This window comes from Amphiprion ocellaris, chromosome 19 (genome assembly GCF_022539595.1).
Source record: "Amphiprion ocellaris isolate individual 3 ecotype Okinawa chromosome 19, ASM2253959v1, whole genome shotgun sequence".
NCBI lineage: Eukaryota > Metazoa > Chordata > Actinopteri > Pomacentridae > Amphiprion > Amphiprion ocellaris.
Genome location: NC_072784.1, coordinates 24,985,305 through 25,010,788, shown reverse-complemented (window position 1 = coordinate 25,010,788; position 25,484 = coordinate 24,985,305). Strand labels below are relative to the sequence as shown.

General features: G+C 42.3%; 1 protein-coding gene across 1 annotated transcript in view; it reads left to right on the top strand.

Moving 5' to 3' along the window:
- myo15aa (myosin XVAa) overlaps positions 1-25,484 on the top strand; it is a 105,687-nt gene that overhangs the window by 65,825 nt on the left and 14,378 nt on the right. Inside the window, exons 28-46 of the mRNA XM_055005323.1 lie at positions 4,921-5,156; positions 5,252-5,442; positions 5,881-5,953; positions 6,727-6,918; positions 7,027-7,139; positions 8,466-8,560; positions 10,790-10,925; positions 17,495-17,863; positions 18,096-18,160; positions 19,021-19,158; positions 19,246-19,306; positions 19,553-19,703; positions 19,893-19,986; positions 20,057-20,177; positions 20,303-20,418; positions 20,563-20,622; positions 22,248-22,323; positions 22,452-22,567; positions 25,270-25,388. Of these exons, the coding sequence (XP_054861298.1) occupies positions 4,921-5,156; positions 5,252-5,442; positions 5,881-5,953; positions 6,727-6,918; positions 7,027-7,139; positions 8,466-8,560; positions 10,790-10,925; positions 17,495-17,863; positions 18,096-18,160; positions 19,021-19,158; positions 19,246-19,306; positions 19,553-19,703; positions 19,893-19,986; positions 20,057-20,177; positions 20,303-20,418; positions 20,563-20,622; positions 22,248-22,323; positions 22,452-22,567; positions 25,270-25,388 (2,522 nt within the window). The remainder of the gene's footprint in view (positions 1-4,920; positions 5,157-5,251; positions 5,443-5,880; positions 5,954-6,726; positions 6,919-7,026; positions 7,140-8,465; positions 8,561-10,789; positions 10,926-17,494; positions 17,864-18,095; positions 18,161-19,020; positions 19,159-19,245; positions 19,307-19,552; positions 19,704-19,892; positions 19,987-20,056; positions 20,178-20,302; positions 20,419-20,562; positions 20,623-22,247; positions 22,324-22,451; positions 22,568-25,269; positions 25,389-25,484) is intronic.

The window sequence follows — 25,484 nt, the reverse complement described above, 5'->3', positions numbered from 1 at the left end:
GTGCCAACTGCTAAAAAAAGGCAAGGAAACTATACTTATAAACTCTCCAAAACCCTCTAAATGTTAATGCTAGCTGCAAGACTACTACCATGTCGAAAGCAAACTTACCACTGACAAAGAAACTATACAAGCCAGCCAAACTTGCTAGTGCTACATGCTAATGCTAATCGGTAATTGCTAAAATACTACATCACTACTTCAGCCAAGCTCACCACAGACAGAGACTATACAAGCAGACTTCATCTTGGATGCAAGTACCAATTGCTAACTGCTCATTGCTAATGCTGCCTAACAAGAAAAAAACAACATACAAAAGAAAAATATTAGTGGTGGGACGCAATTAAATAATTTAATCTAATTAATTACAGGCTTTGTAATTAATCACAATTAATTGCAGTTTTGTCAAATAGCAATATTTGACACAATAAGTGAAGTTATTCAATTCAAATAAAATTGTGGTTGACAGTTGAATCAATGAATAGACATATACGTGTTTATAATTTAAAATTTATTTTAAAAAAGGAAAATAGGACATAAAGAAAAAGTGATTTTGATGATTTCAAGCCTGAATTTAGTTGTTTTTTCCACTGCATCGCACATAAAATCAGCATAAGGAGCTTCAGAAAGTTGAAAATCCAGAGATTCATTCTGTTTTCATCTTTTCTGGGTCTGATAAATGGTGTAATTTTGATGGTTCTTTTTTATAGGAATATCCATTTTTATTTATGTAATTTTTTATAAACAAAAATTTTCTAATTAGGTTATTAAAAGAGATATTTTTGTTGTTTAGGTTATTCCTCCTCCAAGGAGGCAGAGCCTCGACGGAGTAAAAACTTAAACCACAAAAATGTTTCATTTTTATTTATCTGCATTTTTCATCTGTCTGCTACATTCACAGATTATTGCATATCTAAATGCGATTATAGCGATTTTATTCAACATTTTAAGACTTTCTGTAAACTCAAGCACTGTCTAGAAAAGTGGTCTATTATGGGATGGCTACACCGTTAGCCGTTAGCATGACTCATAGCTAACGTTAGCTCTGGTGCTAACAGCAACATGTTGTACATTGAGGTGATACCGTCAGCTTGAAGTGACGCAGTGATCAGAAAACTCTTTGTTGTACAATTTGCACACAACCAGGCTTTTATCCAGGCTGCCATCGGGAAGATTTTTTAAAAGAAAACCTTCTGCCCAACAAGCTCAATCTCATCTTCCTTCACTGTTCACCAGTGCCTGACTTCACTCAGTGCTTCCTGTGCTTCTTCTTCATGGCTACAAACAGACTTTAGGTTCATTACCGCCACCTCCTGGGTTGGAGTGTTCATCAGAGTTACCGGTGTGCCAGAAACAAGGGAACTGAGGAGGGTGCAATTAATAGCGTTATTATTTTTAAAGCGTTATTTCCGCTGTAATTAATTAATCGAAATTAACGCGTTAAAGTTCCAGCCCTAAAAAATACACAGCCACTACCTTACACCACTGGCTTACCTGAGATGGCTGCATGGTCCCAAAGAGACTCTAACAGGCCACTCCCCCACCTTATCTACACTTCCTCTTCCTGGATCTCTGCCCACTGGGGGAGGGAAAAGAGGGCAGGGAAAGCAGAGTGAAGGAGAGGACTTGTCCTCTGCCTCCCTCTCCTCCCTTCCCGCCCCTATTTCACCCCCCAACTATTATTATTTCTCCTCATCCATATCCACTGACTAGATCTAGCAGCCACATCTGCTATGTCCCTCACCGTCTTCCTCAGATTCTGCCCCTGCACTCCCAGCTCCCTCAAAAGTGAAATAGTTGACCCTGCAACAAAGCCCCTACACCCCACCTCAACTGGGTGAACACTGGTTCTTCATCCCCTCTGCTCAGCCTCTGTCTTTAAGTCTGCATGTCTAGCCTTCTTCCTCTCATAAGCTGTTTCCACTGAATTTTCCCACGGGACTGTTCACTCAGTGAAATACACTGTCCTTTCCTTCACAGACCACAAAACAATGTCTGGCCTCAGATTAGTACACACTATTTCTTGGGGAACAACAAGCTTTCCTCCTAAATCTACGTGCATTTCCCAATCACCAGCTCCTACCATGCGGCCATGCTCCTGCCTCAAGGCCCTTATCCTTCTCCCCCTCTCGAACAAATTTCACCACTAACCTCTCCTTACTAGAACCTCCAGAATTCACCTGCTTTCTCCTCTCTTTGATTCCTTCAGCTAAGCTTCTCAGCACCTGATTATGCCGCCATGTATACCGGCCTTGTGATAAGCTAATTGTACAACCAGACAAAATATGCTGTAAGCTTGCAGTACCTAGGCACAGTGGGCACGGTTGGTCGCCATCTACCCAGAGTCTTAGGTTCTGGGGGTTTGGCAACACATCGTATGTTGCCCCTATTAGAAATTTAATACGGCTTTCTTCCATACTCCACAGGTCCCTCCAGCTAAGCTTCCTCTTCTAAACACCTTCCCAGTTCAACCACTGCCTCTGTTTGGCCTGACCAACTGCCTTTGCCCCCCTTAGCAGTTTCTCTTGTCTATGCACCTGTTCCACTATGAGTTTTCTTTTCTCCTTTGGACCTGCTTTGTTCCACACTGGTTTGCCTGGGCCAAGCCCCAATCCTCCCCGGCCAAATTATTTAGTTCGTTGCGGAGGTGCAGATGTTCATCACATAGTGGAAGAGCAGCTTTGTAATCTGTGACTGCCTGGATCCCCTGCCACATGCTCCTGGTGTTGCTGGGATAATGGAAGAAGCTCTGACTCTTCCTAGCATTTGCACGCTTTGCTATTCTGATAGCCCGGTTGAGGTTGGCTCTGGCTGTTCTGAGGGCAACCTCATCGCCGGATTTGAAAGCGGCATTCTGTGCTTTCAGTTTCTCCTGTACCTTCTGCGTCACCCATGGCTTCTTGTTGGCCCTGGTGGAGATGTGTTTCGTGACGCAGAGGTCCTCTGTGCACTTTACAACAGACACAGATGCAGCGTACTCCTTCACATTGGTGTGTCCATTTTCCATTGCAGCAGCTTTGAACATGTCCTAGTCTGTGCAATCGAAACAGTCCTGTAGGGCTTCCATTGCTCCCTCAGACCAGACCCTGACCTGCCTCACAGTGGGTTTTCCTCTGGTGAGCAGGGGCCTGTATGCTGGTGTTAACGTCACAGACAGATGGTCAGAGGGGCCAAGGTGGGGGCCAATTCCAGTGTATTGCATCCTCTAGTTGCAAAGTTCACATATTGGTGGAAATGGGGGAGAACGGTCTTCATGTCAGCCTCATTGAAATCTCCAGCTACTATGAAAATGCCCTCTGGAAGTGTGGTTTGTAACTTTGTGATGGTCTGGTACAGAACAGTCATGGCCTCCTTTTCCGTATTCGCACTGAGTGGGATGTACACCGCCATGATGACAACAATGGAGTGTTCCCAGGCAAGGTAAAAAGGTTTGGATTTCACAGCAAGGAGCTCTATGTCAGGAGAGCACTGACTAGAGACCACTACTGTGTTATTAGACCATTTATCATTGATATATATTACTACACCTCCACCCTGGGCTTTTCCACTGAGGGCTTGGCTCCTATCCAGCCGGAATGTAGTTAGCCCCTGAAGGCTAATGGCATCGTCAGGTACAGCTGCGAGTTCACCCACGATTCCATCAGAATAAGGACACAACAGTCTCTCACCTCCTGTTTTGTTGTTAGATCCAGCTTGAGATAGTCCAGTTTATTCTCCAGGGAGCATACGTTAGCCCGTAAAACAGATGGGAGTGGCATTCGAAATGGGTTAGCTCTCAGCTTAGCCAATAGCCCAGCCCTGCAGCCGTGCTTATGCTTTCTCTCGCCCCGCTCCATCTCTCCCTGCACCGGTCTATGCGGGAAGGAAGCTCCACCGCCACCTCAACCACTGGCCGCAGCAGTCTGAAGCTACGTAGCCTCTCCAGAGTGTCCTTTATATAGTGAGTGAGTTGTGTGAGCATTATCACTTTCCTGCTTTAAAAGAGCATCCTCCTTGGTGCCATGTCTTTAAAAATTCTGATGACCTCACTGTGGTTCACCTGGATGCCTTTCTTTATGGCTCAATGGCCCTTCTGGGCATGCTGCAATTGATAAATTAAAAGAGATCGACAATATCAAGACTGATTCCTGACATTAGGCTACAACAAGGCAGAAACCTATTTTTTCTTTTTGTCATTTAGCAAATAAGTCAAAGCAAGTGTTGCCTCTATCTAATGTAGGCTAATAAACCTACACAAACTAAATATTCAGTTATAGTATACTGATTATATGCTGTACCAATTCACCAAATAACATTGGTTGTGTGGTCATCGTCGTCACGTTATGTCGATTAATTGATTATTATTTTGGGTAGCGTCGAGCTCGTTAAGTAGGCGGGCAGTTGGCTAATTTAGGCACGGTTGTTTAGCGCTGCATGAGACAGGCTACTTCACAACAGACAAATAAATGCACCGTGTGGCTTGGCAACTGAGGCTTATGAACAATAAACTTGATTCATGTATGTGTTACCTGGTTGATGGCTACAGTCTATATGGGTTGTGCAGCTGCTGCCACGCACGTGTCCACTCCTTGTGTTCACAGCGTCACGAGATGGGACAGGGCGAGTCGTGGCACAGCATGGCATGGGTCGTGTGTGTGTGCCTCTGTGTGTGCGTCTGTGTGTGTGTTTAATGTTTACATTTTTTAAAAACTGAGACGCGGAGGGCACCTGCTTGATACTGAGGGCAAGGGGCAAGTGCTCTAGCACCACCTGCTGTCTATCTGTGCATGCCACTGATAGTTAAATTACACAGCGAATCACTTCACTTCAGTTCTTAGTGGACCACACAGTTTAGTTGGACAAACTAACAGAGAACACCTTAAAATCTAATATCACACAGTCTTACCAGTGGTGGTGATCTTGCCTGCATTCTGCTTTCTTCAGGTGTTACGCTTCATGGGGGATCCTCACCTGAACGGGGCGCAGGAGAACATGTTTGGGAACTACATCATCCAGAGGGGCTTGTTGTCTCCAGGGTTACGAGATGAGATCCTGGCTCAAGTTGTCAATCAGGTGTGGAGGAACATAAACATAGACAACGCAGAGAGAGGCTGGCTATTGCTGCTGGGATGCGTTTGCAGCTTCTCTCCATCACCCAAGATGGACAAATACCTGCTCAAGTAAGAAATTACACTGATAAAATGTTATAGCGTTTTCTCATTATTACACTTGTTTCTTCATTGCCTCAAAACTTCATCTGGTCTTTGCTCTTCAGGTTTGTGTCAGATAAAGCCCCTGCTGGTTGTCAGGCATTGCTGCAACACAGACTCATCCAAGGCAAGCAGAAGATGCAGATAGGCTCAGGCTCTGCCCCTGAGACTGCACGGACCTATCCACTGTCACTGCTGGAGTGGACAGCCAATAGGAAGAAGGCTAATATGGTGTTGCACGTGCACTGCTTTGATGGTGAGATGCCTCTTGTCTTTTTAATTTGACATACATCACACAGTTTTACGTTTCTGGCCCTTGGCACTTTTTGGAGAATACTGCTTTGAGACAACAATTTTTTTTTTTTTTTTTAAATCCTTTTTATTTATCTAGATATTTTACTTGATGTCCAAAGGAGCAAATAAAAACTAAATGCTAATTAAATATCATGTAAGTAGTCTGTCTCACGCCTCAAAGAGATCTCTGGCATCGCTTTTATTGTCTGGGATCAATTACAGCCGCTGATCATTGATTATTCATTGCCAGTGAGGATCAGGTGGTGAGACCTCGAGGCTCAAGGACTTGCACAATTTAGTTTGCTTGTTGACACCAAACACTTGGTGTGATTTCAAATCCACAAAGAGAATAAATAATCATCAAGATGCTGCTTGATTATTTATTAATCTCTCTCTGCAGGAGGGTCATTCCTGTGTCCAGTCCATTCCTGGACCAGCGGAGAGGATTTAGCGGGACATATCCTGCGTCACAGGTGCTAAAATTATGCATTGGGTGTCCATTTAGAATATACTACTCTTGTCATTTTATGAATGCATGTAGGATATCTACAATTCTACAATTCTACAATTTCACTTAGCAGACGCTTTTATCCAAAGCGATGTACAACTGAGACACAAGCAAGGATCTAGTCAGGAGAAAACAACTTGGATAAGTGCCAAAAACAAGTTCAAGTGTTATAATCTTGAACTGTTTTACATTTCTTCATACACCATCTACATCTTTTTTGTTTTCATAATCCTAATTTCAGTTCACTTGCAGTTTCATAGACTTAGATGACTTTATTAACCTCTGGAAGGAAATTAAGTTGTTACAGCAGTATGGCTATTCAGTAAAGGGGCAAACAATAAGACAACACGAAATATTACGGTATAAAGTGAAGGTAAAATAAAATAAAGTAGAATAAAGTGAAATAAGATAAAAATATATACAATGCAATAGAGAAAAAATCAACAGAACATACAAGAGTGACAGAATGTGCAAATGGCATAAGAAGGTGCAATTAAGTTTACAGATATAATGATAGACGTTTAAAATATAAAGTGTCCAGTATGTAAAGTGGTTTAAGCAGCAGGCAAAGTAATACAGTCCTTTTGACAAAGATGCATTGAAGAGTTTTATTGCAGTAGAATAGGACATTATTGTCAATATTTAATCACATTGTAATGGTCAAGTACATAACTCTTTGACTGCAGCATTAATGGCTGAAATACATGCAGATATCTGAATATGTGAACTGTCTTGTAGGGGAGTGTCTGACTGGTGGAGGGGGAGTTCCATTTTGATGAAGGAGCATGGCCAGTGGGTGGAGTTAGCTGGTCATGACTATGTGATGGACCTGGTTGCAGACCTGGAGCTTCCCATCAACTTCCCGAAACAGAAGAGCTACTTCGTCATCAGCACTGACAACCCGGCTAGAGTCAGAGCTAATGCCAGCCTGTCAGTGTGGACAATACATACATACATACATACGCTGTTACCATATACAGTACACCACACCAAAGACAATAGTTTACAAATGAAATTAATCCTCTCTTCTCCTCTCAGTGCTTTGTTCGGCAGTGGCTTTGACTCAGATGAGGAGTTTCCATCTTCCGTTGCTGTCAGCAGCAGTAGACCAGCCTACAGTCTGCCTGACTCTGATGGTTACTACAGCCATGGTACAAACACACACACACACACACACACACACACACACACACACACACACACACACACACACACACACACACACACACACACACAGATAGGTCTAAACTTTACAGCTGTTTTCATAGATTAATAATAAATATACAGAGTATATTTTCAGAACTAACAATGGTGCAGTCCGTTATGCTGAGCTTACTTATTGAACAATTATCTTGAATTTGAATAAATTAAAGTTCTATGTGTTGAGTCACATAGTCAAAGTGATTTAAAAAAGTGTAATGCAGTCTTTCTCAATAGAATAATGTTTTTTGTAATACAGCCATATTTACAAAAAAATGTTAAAATATTAAATCGCTACTCACTATTGTTTTGCAATTGCATTTATCACAAAATATAATTAAAGCTGGAGAGGACAGTATTTTTTAATGCCACTTTCAGCATTTTGTAATTCAAGTGGTCTTACAGTAAATTAGACCTCAGCATGTCCTCTTGGGACGTCTTTCATGCAGACTTATAAAAGCCCAGAGCAGGAGACTTTGGCCAATCACGTGTCTTTTCATCCAGAGTGGGTGAAATAGAAAAATGAGCAACACCCCATCCATGTTGCTGTCGTACAAACAGAGGACTTTGACTCAGAAGACAACTATTCAAAGTGAATGTTGACTTATGGCTTGACTGTTTTTGCCTATTTAAAGCGTATGCATTTGTCAATTCCCAGTTTACTGCTGCAGAAACTGGTAACATAAACTGTCTTAGATTTATGCTTGGTAAGCATTGGTTGTTCCAGCAAGATGATACATTTGTCCATGTCAACCAGGAATTGCTTCTGAAAAGTCTATGAGTAATGTCTCAGTCCCTGGATTTCAGTCTGACTGAAGATCTTTAACTGGATTTAAAGAAAGCAGTATCAGCACCAAAAACAAAGAATCTTACTGACCTGTAAGCTTTTGGACATGAGGAATTGGCTAAAATACTAAAACAGATTGTAAAACAACTCCTGGAAATGTTTATTTAAGGTCTTAATGGTCAAAAGGTGCTGAACAGAAATGATGTTTTGCAGCTGAATAATTTTTCGATTGGCCTTTTAGGAGGACTTAGTGCCATCAGTAAGCTCAACATTTGTTGGCTTGCCAAGACTTTAATTGATATGTTCTGAACTAATTTTAGTCACATCCCTGGAATGTCTTTCATGGTAAATGGGCTGAATAATTTTTTTGGAACCGAATCGTTTGAATATATGTCCAGATGTTACACCACATAAGAGTATCTGGTTGTTTAAGGTACTGAATGTAATGTGTAAATTGTATGTTTAAAGCCTGTCTGTCTTTTGTGTCCAGTAGAGTCGGATGCGTTCAGTGATGGTCAGGCTCAGAGAGGAATGGACCGATACCTGGACAGTCTGTTCGACCCTGTACTGTCCGACAGCATTATAGTGAGTACTCATACTGGTTAACAGTTATCTAAATGTCCCAGCTGTATTTCCTTTCTGGTTCAGAAATACTTACACACACAAAAAAAGAAATACTTACACAAAAAATCTATATCTTTTGGAGTGACAGACCAGTATTAATTATCTAAAGGTATCCTTGAAGAAAGAACACCTAACAGATTCCCACTATGTCTTCAAGTCTTCTCACTATAACTTACAGTGCTTTTCTACAAATGTGTGTATGAGTGTGTTTATCGTCCAAAATGATAATTTACTATGGAATGAATCACATTTGTACATATCTGTCAGTGGCTTAAAAAGTTAATTTCACTTCCTGGCAAACACGTATTCACACACATGCTCACGGCTTGTCATGTCAATTAACAAGAAAAGCACTCAGAGACTACAGTACTCCGCCAAGACTGTTCATTACCTGAACCTGCGCTGAATATAGGCGTGTGTTAGGCATGTGTACATACCGAATTGCGTGACCTAAATATGTAATGGGCGTGACGGGAATTGATGGGACTCAGAAACACCCCCACAATATAGTCAGTTGTTCCTTGTATCATTTCCAATATGTCCACAGCAGTGAATTTGTAGTAGAATCGCAAGGATGTGATCATCAGCAGGCCGCTGAGGTAGCGTTCATTTGTTGCCATGGCTACCGTGCCGCTATGCGACGCCGTGCCACTATCTAAATGGGAAATCCTTAGCAAATCCATGGATCCAGACTATAAGCCGCATCACTGCCAAAATCTAGTCACTTGGTCCTTGTGTCATTTCTGACCTTCCCTGAAAATTTCATCCAGATCCCTTAGTCCATTTTTGAGTAATGTTGCTAAAAGATGAATGATTCACATATGCCGATTGTCGCATAACTCCACCGTGCTTCTTGTCGGAGTAAGTAATCTAACTTCCCTTCATTCTTTCAGAGCTCCAACAGATCTGGATGCAACAGTTTCCATCACGGTGATTTGTCTGGTCTGTGGTCCGATCCTTTCAGCCATTCTCTTAATACGTTTCGTGGTAGAAAAGTATTTATCAATCGATGATTTTTTTTTTTTTTGTATTCCACCACAATATTGCATGTGTGTAAAACTGTTTACTTCTGCTTTGGTGAAGAACATCAGGGAATTCATTGTTTTTCATGGTCTGTAGCAGTAATTTTTGTTGGTAAATGAGAGACAATAGAATCAGACGTCTGCATCTTCAAACCAAAAACAAGGAAGTGAATTCGGTGACATACGTGCATTATGGTTGCGCTGGGGACTGCTATGATTGGTGGAACTCACGGGAGGTGGGTCAAAATTGCGGAAAAGTTGCGGTGATTGGACAAAACTGCAGATTTCGCGGCGGTTGGTTGAATTCATGTGAATTCATGTCATCGCAACATCGCAAATTCCTGAAGGGACAACTCACTAAACTACCAAACAAAGAAATAGACTAATACAGATGGGAATTATTAATGAAATGCATGAAACTTTCATGTCATACTTCCTCCATGTTACCTGCCATTTGAATGTGAATGGAGGTGAGTGTTGATGGATGGATGGAACATGTGATCCGCCATCTCTCTTTGTGTATGAATGGAGCAGGCAGGAGGGATGATTAGGTTACTGAGCGACCTACCGTATTTGACCGTAGCAGCAGGCAGCATAAATGGCTGTGCACAGCTTTGCATTTGGTATATTAGCAGAACAGAAAAATGCAAAAAAGCTCCATCATTGGGAGCAAACTGGGAGAGCTGCTGCAGGTATGTTTACGACTTTAACCAGGAATTAAGGGAATTCTTAGGTAATTATAATGTCCGATTTGTGATGTTATTTAGACCTTTATGGTTGACATCTTCATGCACATATTTGGCTTTGACATCAGCTTTTAAATCAAGAAGTGTGTGTAGTATTATGACACTATCTTTTCTTCCTATTTCTATTGCATTTTGTTGCAGACTTACAACTTTTCTGTTTACGAGTTGTGTTTGTATGCACTGGAGCATCTCCTCCAGTGTGTACGGTACTTCCTAGAGAGTATTCAGTTCCTACAGCTCTACTGACTCACTCTGAGAGGGTCTGAATCAACCAGTGCAACACAATACACTCCCTCTTTCTAATTCTCCTAGTTTCTCTCTCTCGCTTTTTCTAGCACCTTTTCCCTTGATCTTCATGTCTCTTAAATTCTATTTTCTCACCATATTCCACTGTCCTTCTGCTGAATCTTTGTTACCACCAGGACATGGAGAAGACTGGAAGTTTGTCAGCGAGGATGAAAGGAGGTGGAGGCATCGGCATCACAGGGGGAGAGAGAGGAGAGGGGGAGAGTCATACAGCTCGCAGTAGGCCTTATCCACCAGGAATACATCCAGGAGGTACACTAAAGTTGTGTGTGTGCAATTTGTCCAGTTGTTTTACTTTGTGTTTGTATTTTTGTCATTTTTGTCTTTTTTCAGTTTTTTCTTGCATGTTGGTGTCAGCTCACCTTTCTCTCTCTTCTTTAATTTTTGCTGCATTTTTCATTTCCAGCCTGTCTTTTGTCCCAGCATCCATCCTTCTCTCTAACTCTTTCTTTCTTTCTGCTGCTATGCATCAATAATTCATCTTGTTCTAAGTTGGCCCTAAATCCTTGGCATTAGTCTCAGGGTGATAAATAGTTTTGCCCTCTTTCTCCTGAGTGCCAGAAAAATTACCAAGTTTAGAATGTTTTAGGGTAATATATGATCCACCTCTTAGGGAAACAGACAGGCATCTGAATTTAAAAATACAAAAACATAAAAATTATGTGAATTATTGCAGTGCAACATTGTTACAAACAAAAGGGAGTTTAAAAAATGACTAAAAGATGACAAAAACAAGCAATATAAAGTAATTATTATTGTATTATGTATTATTATTATATGGTATTTCCTTATTGTTTGCTTAGTGACACTGAACAGGTCTGAAGTTTAAAAGTTCAGGTGCACAGTTCACCAGCTTGAATCTGTTGTTTAGAGGCAGTAATGAGCAGTCAGACCTCATAGATAATGCATAGACAGCCATTCACTGTGGCCACAGGTGACTCCTCCTTTAACCTCTATGGGCATCTGTCGCTACCATTCTTTGTCCTGCTACACAGACTTTTGTTAATTTCAAATGCTTCTGCAATCGTGTGGTTAGCGCTAATTTTGTCACTGCTACTTTGTGTGTTTGTCTCTTTGTGGCTGAACAAGAATGTTACAGGTAAAATTTAAATCTAGCAGTCATATATTTAGAGCTTTCCAGATATCTGGAACTGTTTATTACCTCTTACTCCTTTTTACAAGTCAAGCTGTTTTCTTTATTTGTTTCTGTCTTTCTTTGGATTCACTGCAACTTTTAGAAATATGAAGCGAACGTTTCAAAGTCTCTGAATGTGCAGGTGTAAAGATTTCTATTCTTCATCCTATTACAAACAGTATCTTATACTACTAACTTCTAATTGGTCTCTGATGTTCGGTAGAGAAAGCAACAAAAACAGTGATGACAGAAAAAACGTATGAAGGAAATAGCAATGGACAGTTTTTACAATTTTTAATAGGAAGATTTTAGAGATAGAACTGATGATGTACCAAGCTCAGTAGATTTTTTAAGATAAATCAGTGTTTGTTTGTTTGTTTGTTTTTACCTTTTTGACCTCTTATGTCTTACAAAAATTAATGTGTTGTCAGGGTCACACATCAGAAGTCTATGAGTTCTTAACAGCTCCACCAAATAATGATTTCCCATCTAAACTTCTCACATGGTTTAATTTCAAATGATCCAGTATGACACCAAAAATCAAAGATTAGAGAAAAACTTCAAAAACTGAAGACCAATTTATGTAAAATAGCACATAAACCAGCTCCACCTGCAGCAGCTACATCAGTAACATGCTGCTGACACTGATGATTCAGTGTTATTCATCTAATGGTGGCATATATTTAAAAAAATAGCAATCAGAGGGATGAAACCAAGACTTTGTTAATATACTTTGACTTCATTTAACATTATTTATGTACTTTTACTGAAGTAAGATTTTTTTTGCAGGACTTTTACTTGTAATGGAGCATTTTTACATTGCCGTGGTGGTACCTTTGCTTAAACAAAGAATCTCAATCCATTTTTTCACCACTGTACAACTACATGCTTTAGTCAACATTCACACAATGACGATACAAAATTTCTGACATTACACAAGTACAGTGTTTTCATTGTTCATAATCTTAATTTGGTATTTTAAAAAGTCAATATTTGCTTTGCAAGTCTTTTAAACAAATTATAATTGTGGCTTTATGTTGATGAGAAGTCAAAGTATCCCCAAAGTTGTTACAGTCCATCCAGTGAAGACAAATATCTCAAGCAAGCATAAGTTATGGCAACTGGACTAACCTCGTGTGAGTCGAAAACGTTTCACCTCTCATCCAAGAGGCTTCTTCAGTTCTGAAAGCCTGGTGGGGAGTACCAGATATTTATCCACCAGGAGGGTGGTGGCAAAAACAAGTGGACAAAGACCCGAAACCAATAGACTCGTTAGGTGTTAATGTGAGTCGTTAGCCTTTGATGGGCGGTCGTTACCCCTCCCAGCCCTCTAGGAGGGTGGTTGGGGGTCACCTGACTGCAGGTGGGAATGATGGCTGCACCTCCTTGGGAGGGCTCTAAGAACGGCGTTGTAAGTGGGAGACAAGTGGTGTCTGAGGCCCCCTCCTCCGTTCAAAGATGGCCGTTCTAGTTTGACATGAATGGCTTCTTTTACCCCTCTCTCAAACCATCTGTCCTCTCTGGCTAGAACGCGCACCTTGTGGTCATCAAAGGAGTGCCCCTTCTCCTTGAGGTGGAGGTGGACTGCTGAGTCCTGGCCTGTGGTCGTGGCCCTCCTGTGTTGTGCCATGCGCTTGTGTAATGGCTGCTTAGTCTCTCCAATGTACAGGTCAGAGCATCTCTCATTGCACTGCACTGCGTACACCACATTGCTCTGTTTCTCCCTTGGAATTTTGTCCTTGGGATGGACCAGCTTTTGCCTCAGAGTGTTGCTGGGCTTGAAGTGTACTGGGATCTGGTGGGTGTTAAAGATCCTCCTGAGTTTCTCTGAAATTCCTGCCACATAGGGGATGACATTGTTGTTTCTCTTTTTGTGGTCCTCGTCTTTCTTATCCTCCCTGCGCTTTTTTGCTGTTTTGATAAAAGCCCAGTTTGGATAGCCACAAGTTTGAAGAGCAGAGTGAATATGCTTGTGTTCCCTTCTTTTTCCATCCGCTTCTGATGGGATGTTCTGTGCTCTGTGCTTTAAGGTACGGATCACCCCCAACTTGTGTTCTAGTGGGTGGTGTGAATCAAACAGGAGGTACTGGTCTGTGTGAGTGGGTTTTCTGTAGACCCCAATGTTGAGTTCCCCATTGGTTTCAATGCGTACCACGCAATCTAGAAACGCCAGACAGTTGTCTTGGACATCCTCTCTTGTGAACTTGATGTTTTTATCCACCGAGTTGAGGTGTTCTGTGAAAGGTTCGACCTCACCCTTCCTGATGGTGACCCATGTGTCATCCACATATCTGAACCAGTGCCTCGGGGAGTGGCCACTGAATGTTCTCAGTGCCACAATCTCCATTTCTTCCATGTACAGGTTGGCTACAGTGGGGGATACAGGGGATCCCATGGCACAGCCGTGTTTTTGCCTGTAGAAACCGTTGTTGTACTGGAAATAAGTGGTGCTGAGGCAAAGGTTAAGGAGGTCACACACCTGTTCGGGGGAGAGGTTGGTCCTCTCAGACAGAGAGTTGTCAAGCAGCAGTTTTCTCTTTACTGTCTGTATTGCATCTCCAGTGGGAATGCAAGTAAAAAGCGAAGTCACGTCATATGAAACCATAGTTTCCTCAGGGTCTAAGCTGATTTTCCTGACCTTGTTTGTAAAGTCCATCGAGTTCCTTATGTGGTGGGGGGTGTCCCCCACCAATGGGGAAAGGATGGTGGCAAGATACTTAGCAATGTTGTACGTCACAGAGTTGATGCTGCTTACAATTGGTCTCAGAGGGGCGCCCTCTTTGTGAATTTTTGGCAGCCCGTATATGCAAGGGATAGCATCGCCTGGATAGAGTTTGTAGTACAGGGCCCGGTCGATGATCTGACCTTTCTCCAGTTTTTGCAGGCAGTTAACCACTTTGAGTTTGTAGGTGTTGGTGGGGTCTCGTTTTAGGGTCTCATAAGTTGCTGAGTCACATAGGAGGCTGCTGACCTTTGAGTGATAGTCAGCTGTGTTAAGGACAACAGTACGTTTCTAGATTGCGTGGTACGCATTGAAACCAATGGGGAACTCAACATTGGGGTCTACAGAAAACCCACTCACACAGACCAGTACCTCCTGTTTGATTCACACCACCCACTAGAACACAAGTTGGGGGTGATCCGTACCTTAAAGCACAGAGCACAGAACATCCCATCAGAAGCGGATGAAAAAAGAAGGGAACACAAGCATATTCACTCTGCTCTTCAAACTTGTGGCTATCCAAACTGGGCTTTTATCAAAACAGCAAAAAAGCGCAGGGAGGATAAGAAAGACGAGAACCACAAAAAGAGAAACAACATTGTCATCCCCTATGTGGCAGGAATTTCAGAGAAACTCAGGAGGATCTTTAACACCCACCAGATCCCAGTACACTTCAAGCCCAGCAACACTGAGGCAAAAGCTGGTCCATCCCAAGGACAAAATTCCAAGGGAGAAACAGAGCAATGTGGTGTACGCAGTGCAGTGCAATGAGGAATGCTCTGACCTGTACATTGGAGAGACTAAGCAGCCATTACACAAGCGCATGGCACAACACAGGAGGGCCACGACCACAGGCCAGGACTCAGCAGTCCACCTCCACCTCAAGGAGAAGGGGCACTCCTTTGATGACCACAAGGTGCGCGTTCTAGCCAGAGAGGACAGATGGTTTGAGAGAGGGGTAAAAGAAGCCATTCATGTCAAACTAGAACGGCCATCTTTGAACAGAGGAGGGGGCCTCAGACACCACTTGTCTCCCACTTACAACGCCGTTCTTAGAGCCCTCCCAAGGAGGTGCAGCCATCATTCCCACCTGCAGTCAGGTGACCCCCAACCACCCTCCTAGAGGGCTGGGAGGGGTAACGACCACCCATCAAAGGCTAACGACTCACATTAACACCTAACGAGTCTATTGGTTTCGGGTCTTTGTCCACTTGTTTTTGCCACCACCCTCCTGGTGGATAAATATCTGGTACTCCCCACCAGGCTTTCAGAACTGAAGAAACCTCTTGGATGAGAGGTGAAACGTTTTCGACTCACACGAGGTTAGTCCAGTTGCCATAACTTATGCTTGCTTGAGACTTATCATGACCTGGATGACTGAGAACATCCACAGATTTAGTCACAAATATCACAATTGTCAACAACATTGTAGCGTTAGGAAAGTCAGTGACTCAGAACTGTCTGCACTACCGTTCAAAAGTTTGGGGTCACCCAGACAATTTCATGTTTTCCATGAAAACTCACACTTTCATTCATGTGCTAACATAATTGTACAAGGGATTTCTAATCATCAAATCAATCATCAACACAATTAGCTAACACAATGTAGCATTAGAACACAGGAGTGGTTGTTGGAAATGTTCCTCTGTACCCCTATGTAGATACTCCATTAAAAATCAGCCACTTCCAGCTAGAATAGTCATTTACCACATTAGCAATGCCTAGATTGTATTTCTGATTAATTTAATGTTATCGTCATTGAAAAAATGCTTTTCTTTCAAAAATAAGGACATTTCTAAGTGATCTCAAACTTTTGAATGGTAGTGTGTGTCTGCAGAAAAATTCATGGCAATCCAATAATATTTACAGAAGAAATTTAGTGCAAAAATGTTCTACATTCTTTAGACCATGGGTGTCAGAATGGACCCCATGGTCCATTCTGGGCTGGAATGGACCCTGGAATGGACCCTCTGGTGGGCCGAAACCGGCCCACCAGAGGGTCCATTCCAGCACACAGGATGACTTTGCAAAGTGAAAAAATTCCAGAGGAGACATTAACTGCAAGTTGTACATTTATAAAGCTAAATTTAAAATAATTTCTACATGTACTATAATGTTCAGTTCCAGAGACCTGTAACTAAATGTTTTGTGCCTTTGTAGATACATTGTGATCTGTACGTTGTAATCCACATGTGTAAATGATAAACTGAGGCATAATATTGTTGAAACTGCACTTGTTTTTCTTAAGAAATTTCCCTTTATTCATAATGTTTTGTAATTAGATAGTTCATTAAATGTGAATATTTTCAGAATTGTACTTTTTACACAAAAGCAAAGGGAAAAAAATTTAAGTTGTCATTACATATAGGTTGTTATAAGATTTTACTGGTCCGGCCCATTTGAGATCAGATTGGACTGTACTGTATGTGGCCCCTGAACTAAAATAAGTTTGACACCCCTGCCTTAGACAAAACAGCCTCCTAGAGATGAGAAGACATCTCTCTTGAAAGATGACCAAGGAGCCTCTTCAGGTTAAAATTAATGATCTGAGATCTCTATTTTTGTTTTAAACCCTACCTGTATAACAGATGAAACACTGGCCAACATTACCTGGAAAATGAATACACATATAAGCAACTGATCACTAACAGATGATTAATTTATAAATAAATGATAATTGAAGAGCTCACATTTGATTTTACTTTCGCAGACCAAAATGGTAGACTAATAAACAAGCTGAAAAATGGCATTCCTAGGCTGATAAGGTGCACTCAACACATGATAACAGCTCTTCTTAAAACCAGTGTTTGTGATAATTTCTTTTTAACATATTATTGAAGTTTCCATCTGGTGTAAAATGTAGAAAATGTCCCAGTGATTGTGTTTGGGGACACTCAGTGCCTATCAAGTCCATTTAAAATTGAAGTGGAGCCCTGACTAACCCTTACCCTGCTGCTCCTCAAGCTGTGCCGGTGCTCCCAGTAGCAGGAGGAATGATGCCCCCCGTCCCTGCCATGCCAATCCCCTCCCACCACCACCACCACCATGAACAGCGCCAACAACAGCAGCAGCAGCAGCAGCCGCAACAATACCACCAATACAACCGGCCCCAGCAGCCCCACCAGCAGCAGACTCACTCCACCCATGTAGCTCCCACCCCGTCACCCACTCAAACCCCTGCTGCTGACCCCACGACTGCCCCTGGTGCTGCTAGAGATACTGATGTAGCATCCCATGTCACTAGTGGAACTGGTGTTCCTGGTCTGCTGGCTATGCCCTCGCTCCCTGCCACCACTGTGGTTCCACGCTTACCTGTGTTGGCAGGTGTGCCAGGTACAATGAAACAGTGTGCAGTAGGTTTTCAAGCATGTGTGGCCTTAAGTGTGTGGGCATAGTGGACTAACAGTGTATTCAATTTGCTGGATGCAATGTTCCATCCAGTGTGGGGTTTGATAAAAAAGGAGGGGTGTGCTGTTTGTTTAGTTGTTGTTGTGTTTTTCCAGAGGGTTGCGTGTGCTTTTGTTATTTTTTCTGCAACTAAATCTTACATCAACTTTCATTCCAGAATTGGAGCAGGCGGTACTGACCCAGCAGCAACAGGCCATCATCAACCAGCAAGCTATCATTCTGGTGTGACACATATCCTTTCTCTGAAACATTTCCAATGTTAATGCTGCTGTTACATGAATTACATGAAAATATACAGTCTTAAATTACTTTATTTGGGCCATCAAATATTGGAACACTGTGATTAAGCTGAATTTTGGTTGGTGTTGTTGATTCTTGTTACCAACTTGGCAGCACTGAGTTTCATGATAAAGGAATAATTCAACAATTTGAGAATAAAAAGGAAAGAGTTAGAGCCAAATATGAAGCTAGAGCCAGTAGCTTAGCACAAATTCTTGGAAAAATCTGAGCAAAATGAGCAAAACGACAGAATATATATCTATCTATCTATATCTATATCTATATATATCTATATATATATATATATATCTATATATATCTATATATATCTATATATCTATCTCTCTCTCTCTCTCTCTCTCTCTCTCTCTCTCTCTCTCTCTATATATATATATATATATATATATATATATATATATAAAATATTATAGAAAATACATAAAAGCATAGTGTGTAAAACAGCTTGGATGTCAGATCACTCTGCTTCTAACCCTCTCATATGGAAACAACAGTTTACCATTATGTTATTGTACAGTCCACCCTTTCATTCCTCATATTCATTCTTCAAATTCTGGTTTTACTTTACACTGGTTGGTCGATGCACCATCACTGTTAGAATCAATAAATGTGGATTTACTGACAAAATGTCACTTTGTCCAATGTCAGTGTGCACTTCATTTATATGATGTTAACTGAATGGTTTCACATACATGCATATATATGTGTGTGTGTGTGTGTGTGTGTGTGTGTGTGTGTGTGTGTGTGTGTGTGTGTGTGTGTGTGTGTGTGTTTCTGTGTTGCAGGCCCAGCAGATGACCATGCAGGCCATTGCGATCCAGCAGCAGATGTTATCATCCTTCCCTCCGGTTGCTCCGGCCCCCCAGTCACCCCCCTCACATCATCACACACACTCGGCACAGCGCTCACATACACCCAGTCCTGTGAGTAAACACACACATACACCAGGCTGTTGCCAGCATGTGTACAAATTTGAAATATGATCTTGCAGCTGTGTTGTTTCTCTGCAGACTAAAGATAGTGAGGAGTCTTCACACAGGCCTGGCTCTGCTTCTGTTCACCGACAAACAAGTAGGTTTTAGAGTTATTGTGTGGTGTAAATGTCATGAATACGGAAGATTCAGGATGCCCCAGTCATTTAAAAATGAGTGGTACTGTACGATTTGAGATTGAAAAGCCAACTGCATCTAGTTGAAAACGTGGAATAAGTCTATGAGTAAGTTAAAACTGTTTGAAGGGATGAAGAACTCAGTCATGAACCACAGCTTTCCTGGTTGCAGTGTGCTTAATGTAGCCTGATAGAAAGTTATATTCCAGGTCCATCACGTGGCCCCCCTCCTGAGGACGTGATCCGATCCAGTGTGAGTAACACTGAGCGGATTGAGCCCAGCCATGACATTAAAGACATCATCAAACAGCATCAACCTGCTGCAGGCACCACGTCTTCTTCTGGATCTCCCACACAAAAGTGAATAGACACAAAGAGAAAAAACACATATTTACTTCAGATAACTATCACTTTCTTCATGGTATTTTATCTGTTCTAATTACCTTGGTGTGTGTGTGTGTGTGTGTGTGTGTGTGTGTGTGTGTGTGTGTGTGTGTGTGTGTGTGTGTGTGTGTGTGTGTGTGTGTGTGTGTGTGTGTGTGTGTGTAGGAGAAGTGACGGAAAGATGTTTGCAAAGAAGCCAGACCCTCATGATGAAGCTATGGAGATCCTTAAAGATCAGATGGCAAACCCACCACAATCGGTATCCCAGCTCAGCACCTAAAACACACACACACGTTAAAATTGTATCTGACCTTTTTTTCATGTCTCAGACTCAGAGGAAACCTCAGTCATCCCAACCTAAAGAAGATGGAGGAGTAAAGGTTACCAAGACAACAAAGCCTCGCGCTGCAGGGATAACCAGCTCCAACATAAGCCCCGCCCCTCCCCCAGGTGAATACTATATCAGTAAATTCCAGAATATATCGAAAATTAGCGCATTGAACGCACACAAGTGAACATTTACGGAAAGAACAGACTTATGAAAATGACTATCTTTATGAATGTTTGTGTTCCAGTCTCTAGAGATTTGCCAGTCGAGGAGGAGATCATTCAGACTCAACTGCACAGCAGAACCAGCGATGAATATTACACTTATTCCAATGTTCCATGGAAACTCTACATGAGGAAAGAGGTACGTTTCAACTCGATATTCAAGTCAGTTCAACAACATTACAGTAAATGTCACTAAAAGGCCGAAAGGTCATCTGCCATCTTATTTTATAACTTATTACTTACGGTAAATAGATTAGGTATTTTCTTGATTCTCTGTTTGCAGGTTTTCTATCCTAAAGAAACCTTCAACAATCCACTGGTCCTGGACTTGATCTTCAGACAGGTTGGAATTCAGTTTTTGTGTACATTAATATTTTTCTCCATTTGTTTTGTCGGTTTTGATGGTACTCAAGCTAACTACTAAATTTTTTATTTTATATCTAAATAAATCAGTTTTTTCATTATAGCAGAGGCTTTATGGTAATCATAGTACTACTACTAATTACCTACTAATAGAATGGACATCATTTATTGACACATAAATGCTAAAAATAGAGCTTTTCATCTATAAATTAGCATTGTGTTTAATGGAAAATACAGTTTTTCTCAATTGATAAGACACTGTTCCTGAAAAATAGCACACATTTCCCAACACACTACACACTATTTTTTTTTATTTGAACACAATTCACAAAGCACTGCACACTTGTGTCAAAAGCACACTTTATTGTCAAAATCTGAACTTTGTTTTCAAAATTAAGACACACAAAGTAAAAGTAGGACACTGCACTGCTGAATACAAAACACTCTTCTCTCACTGTGTTTTCATATGAAGTGTAAAAAAATGATACAGTCCTCAAAAAAGACAAGTTAAATACAAATGCATCCTATAAATGAATCAGAGGGGGCCAATGCAGTGCCTGACTGTACATTACAAAATAAAAATAATGCTAGACAAAAAATACAGCACTGTATTGTACACAGTACAGTATGCAAATATTTACACCATGTCTGCATCAATTCTTTCAGCCTGGTCAGACAACAGGACCTCATCAACATCACAAGCTATGTTTTCTCTGGAAAGAAAGACCTAGTGTGTCTGATCCAGCCCTGACATGCATCAACAGAAACATCACCACATGCCAAGACCACTGATTGCAATAGATTTGCAAGTTTTATAGTGTGCAGTTCATTGGCAAAAGTGTTTTCAGTTTTGACCTGTTGTGTCTTAATTGTGACAGCAGTGTTGGAACAGTGTCCCAATTCTGCTTCCTAGTGTTCACTTTTTGAAAAATGTGTGCTATGAGTGAAAAGTGTGTTCAAATGAGCAAAAATACGTGTTCAGTCTTTTGCAAAAAGAGTGCAAGAGTTTTGGAAACTGTGTATAAACCATGAATAGTGTCCAAAATTCGGACAGCAGAGTCCTGTTTTTGAGAAATGTGTGCAGTCAGTTGGTGGCTGTGTGCAGTAAATGGAATTTAGTTTCTTATCAATTGAGAAAAACTGTAATACAGGAGGGCTGCACAGTGGCGTAGTGGTTAGCACTTTTCGCCTTGCAGCAAGAAGGTCCCTGGTTCGCGTCCCGGCTTTCCCGGGATCTTTCTGCATGGAGTTTGCATGTTCTCCCTGTGCATGCGTGGGTTCTCTCCGGGTACTCCGGCTTCCTCCCACAGTCCAAAAATATGCTGAGGTTAATTGATTATTCTAAATTGCCCGTAGGTGTGAATGTGAGAGTGCTTGTTTGTCTTTGTATGTGGCCCTGCGACAGACTGGTGACCTGTCTAGGGTGTCCCCTGCCTTCGCCCGAGTCAGCTGGGATAGACTCCAGCCCCCCCCCCCACCCTAGTGAGGATTAAGCGGTGTATAGATAATGGATGGACGTAATACAGGAGTATTCTGTCAGGTACCAAGAAGCAGCCTTTAAGCCTTTAGCAGATTTATATTCCATGAGCTACATGTCTTTTGCAGGTTGTACATGACACCTTCTCTGAGGCTTGTGTCCGTATCACCCAGGAGGAGAGACAGAAGATGAAAGCTCTGTTTGGTATGATAAAACTGACATGTATCCCCTGAAGGACATTACTCAGTGGTATAACAGCTCCTAGAACACACAGTATCTTATTTTTAATTTATGCAAAAGCCTCAATTTCTTTTCCATTGTGTTTTGGAAAGTGGAGAACAAAGTGGATCAAGTTTCAGAAACACATGATGAAAACTTGAAGAAGAAAGTAGTGTCCATGGCCAGAGACTCATGGGAGATTTACTTCTCCCGCCTCTTCCCAGCCTCGGTGAGTTACTGTGTTTTTCTATGCACATATCTCTTCTGAATGTAACTGCAGTTATATCCACTCTCATACCTACTTTGATAACAAGTTTTTTTAACCTTGTTAACATGACCACATAGTGTTTTTTATATTATGGAAGACACATCATGAATGGAATAAATAGTCAACTCCATTGATGAACATTTCCATGGTAAAACTTGAGTCTACCTTTGATAGTGTTGCGGTTTGGGGACAAAATCCACATCCTCTCTCTGGAGGACGGCAGGGGTCCACGTCCTCGCTCTGGAGGACGGCTGCTCCGTTGGGACAGTCACAAACTGCGTCTCAGCGAGCGGAGACGACAGGAAATGATCCGGCGCTGTACTGCATGCGGCGCCGGTCTTTATAGCAGGGGATGATTGGACCAGCTGCAGGCGTGCATCTCGTGCAGCTGCTCTGCATCCACGCAAATCTCCAGCAGCGCGGATGGGGGCGCCGTGACAGATAGTATCATTAAAATAATGTCGATAGCTAGGGTTTCATACATGTCAAATCTAGGAACAAATCCTGTCAACTCACAGGGTGGGGATTTCTGTATCATTATTTGTCATAAGAACCAGTTTTTGGTTCCAACGTGTATGCCTGAAGTAGCCCAATTTCACAACTTGCCATTGTGTAGAACAGAGTAGTTTTAAGACCTTCCTTCTATGCTTTCTGTGTAAGAAGATTGTCTATCATCCACACCTTGATAATCCATTATTGAAAGAACTGTACTTGAAGTAGCCACTGCCAGACTTTGAAGGTGCTTTGATTTGTATAGGCTTTACTTTGACAGTGCTCAAATACAGTAGGAAGTTCTACATTCTCCAGAAATCCTGTGCTATATCCACCATCTGTTTTCAGTCCTATCTGTAACCAGCTGCTCAGTGCTGTAAAAAGGGTGAAATCACAGCAAGTTTTTCAGTAGCATCTACTGGAGACAAGTGTTTTTCTGTGCTCGATATGAGGGTGCAATGTGTCATCTACCTATTGTAGTATGAATACGACCATCTCTGCGTTTGCAGTGCACTTACAGTCACCTGTCATGCAGAAGCCATGAATCGGCCTCTGCAGGGTTTGAGTTTTAGATGAGCTGGTGTGCTAGAGCTGCAGTGAGTGGCAAATGATAGATGAAGATAGAGGCAGAGACTTCAAAGGTCTGCACATGTAACTTTAATGTAGACATATGAGGTTTTAGGGGTTTAACCAATGACCAGAGAAGGATTTTTTTTTTGTCTGCATTTATTCTCATTGTTTAATTCCACAAAAGGGGTGTCAACATTATATGAGATTGATGCATATTTTAGTCTTGCAGCCAAATATTTTAATATTTAGTTCATGTGTGTGACCATCACCGGCCCTCCCTGAAAGCTAAGCAGATATTCTTTATTAGAATTCCCTATTATGAGCCAGGGAGGGCAGTGCTACACCTCAGTGATGTGCAGGGGAAACAAAGACTGGACAGGACGAAACAGGATGAACAGGGATAGAAACTAACAGCCGGTGCTATTACAATTAAAGAGTGTGAGGTGGTGTGTTATTCCCAACTACTAACTTTCCATCAATAAAACAGAAACAAAACAACAACGAAAAAAAGAGATTCAATAAATAAATAAATAATTAAACAAACAGTATTGAACACCATAATTGTGGATGTCTTGACAGTATAGAATAGAATAGGCCAGAAGAGGATACTAGTGAAAAAGAGAATGAGTTTAGCATAGAGACTCTGGAGAGATTCTCAGCACATTCTGGTGGGTCCCATCATTCGCTATCAATGGGACTCGACAGGAGCTGGCAAAACCTGATCAAACATGCAAGTGTGAAGGACCCCGAAACCCAGAACAGCAATCATGGCAAGGCAGGGCCAAGCCAACAGGGCACCCCTTCCCTCCGGGCCGCAGGAGCCACAGGGCGGTGCCCCCAGAGAGCCACCGGGGCCACCGTGAACCACGCGGACCTGGAGAACAAGAGGGAGCAGCTACCAACACCCCCATTGCGCCAAGACCGACCCAGGTGGCTCGGGGCACGAGGACCCACCCGCCACCCAACCCCCACCCACTCCCCCACTCCCTACCCCACCCCACCCCCAAGGGGGCCGACAGCCACGCGCAGTCAGGAAGCCAGACACAGGGGCCTAGCGGCCCACTGGAGGGATGGCAACCAGCCCAGCACAAAGCAGGCTGCCACCGGAAGCCAGCCAGAGGAAATTTTAGCCGCACCCCGATGCGAGTCCAGAGGGCAAAAATGGACAGTGTGGTGGGGCCCGGCGACGCCGACAGGGAGGCACCCCGCATACCCACCACACCAGGCCCCAGGAGAGCACAGCACACCCAAGGTCCCCACACCCAGCAACATGCCCCAACAACCCACCAGGACAGAGCCACCACACGCCACCAGCCCACACCACAGCCACAGCGCCCACCAAGAGCCACCGCACCAGCTGGGACCTGTCGGGCACGCAGGAAAACCCCCCCAGGCCACAACCCCCAGGCCCCGGGGACCCCCCAGCCACAGCAACAGGGATGATGGTCCACCCCCGTCGCCCCATAGCCATGATTAGCCAGAGAAGGATTTTAGACTTATTAATCCAATACGATCTTGTTTCTTATCCTGGACTGTATGAGTTTCAGTGGATCTTTTTATGTGCCTATCCTCATTTTGTTATCATGCTATGTGTTTTTCAGGGCAGTGTGGGGACAGGAGTGCAGGTGTTGTCTGTGTCTCATAAAGGTATCAAGCTTCTGAAGATGGTGAAGAGTAGCTCTACAGCTTCAGACTACTTCAGAGTGTTGAGGCCTTACAGGTGAGCCTCATAGAAAAACATGAATCCAAATGTTATCTAACTAATATCAAAGATACATTCTCATGCTTTTTTAAAATGAATAAATTGCTAAAAAAA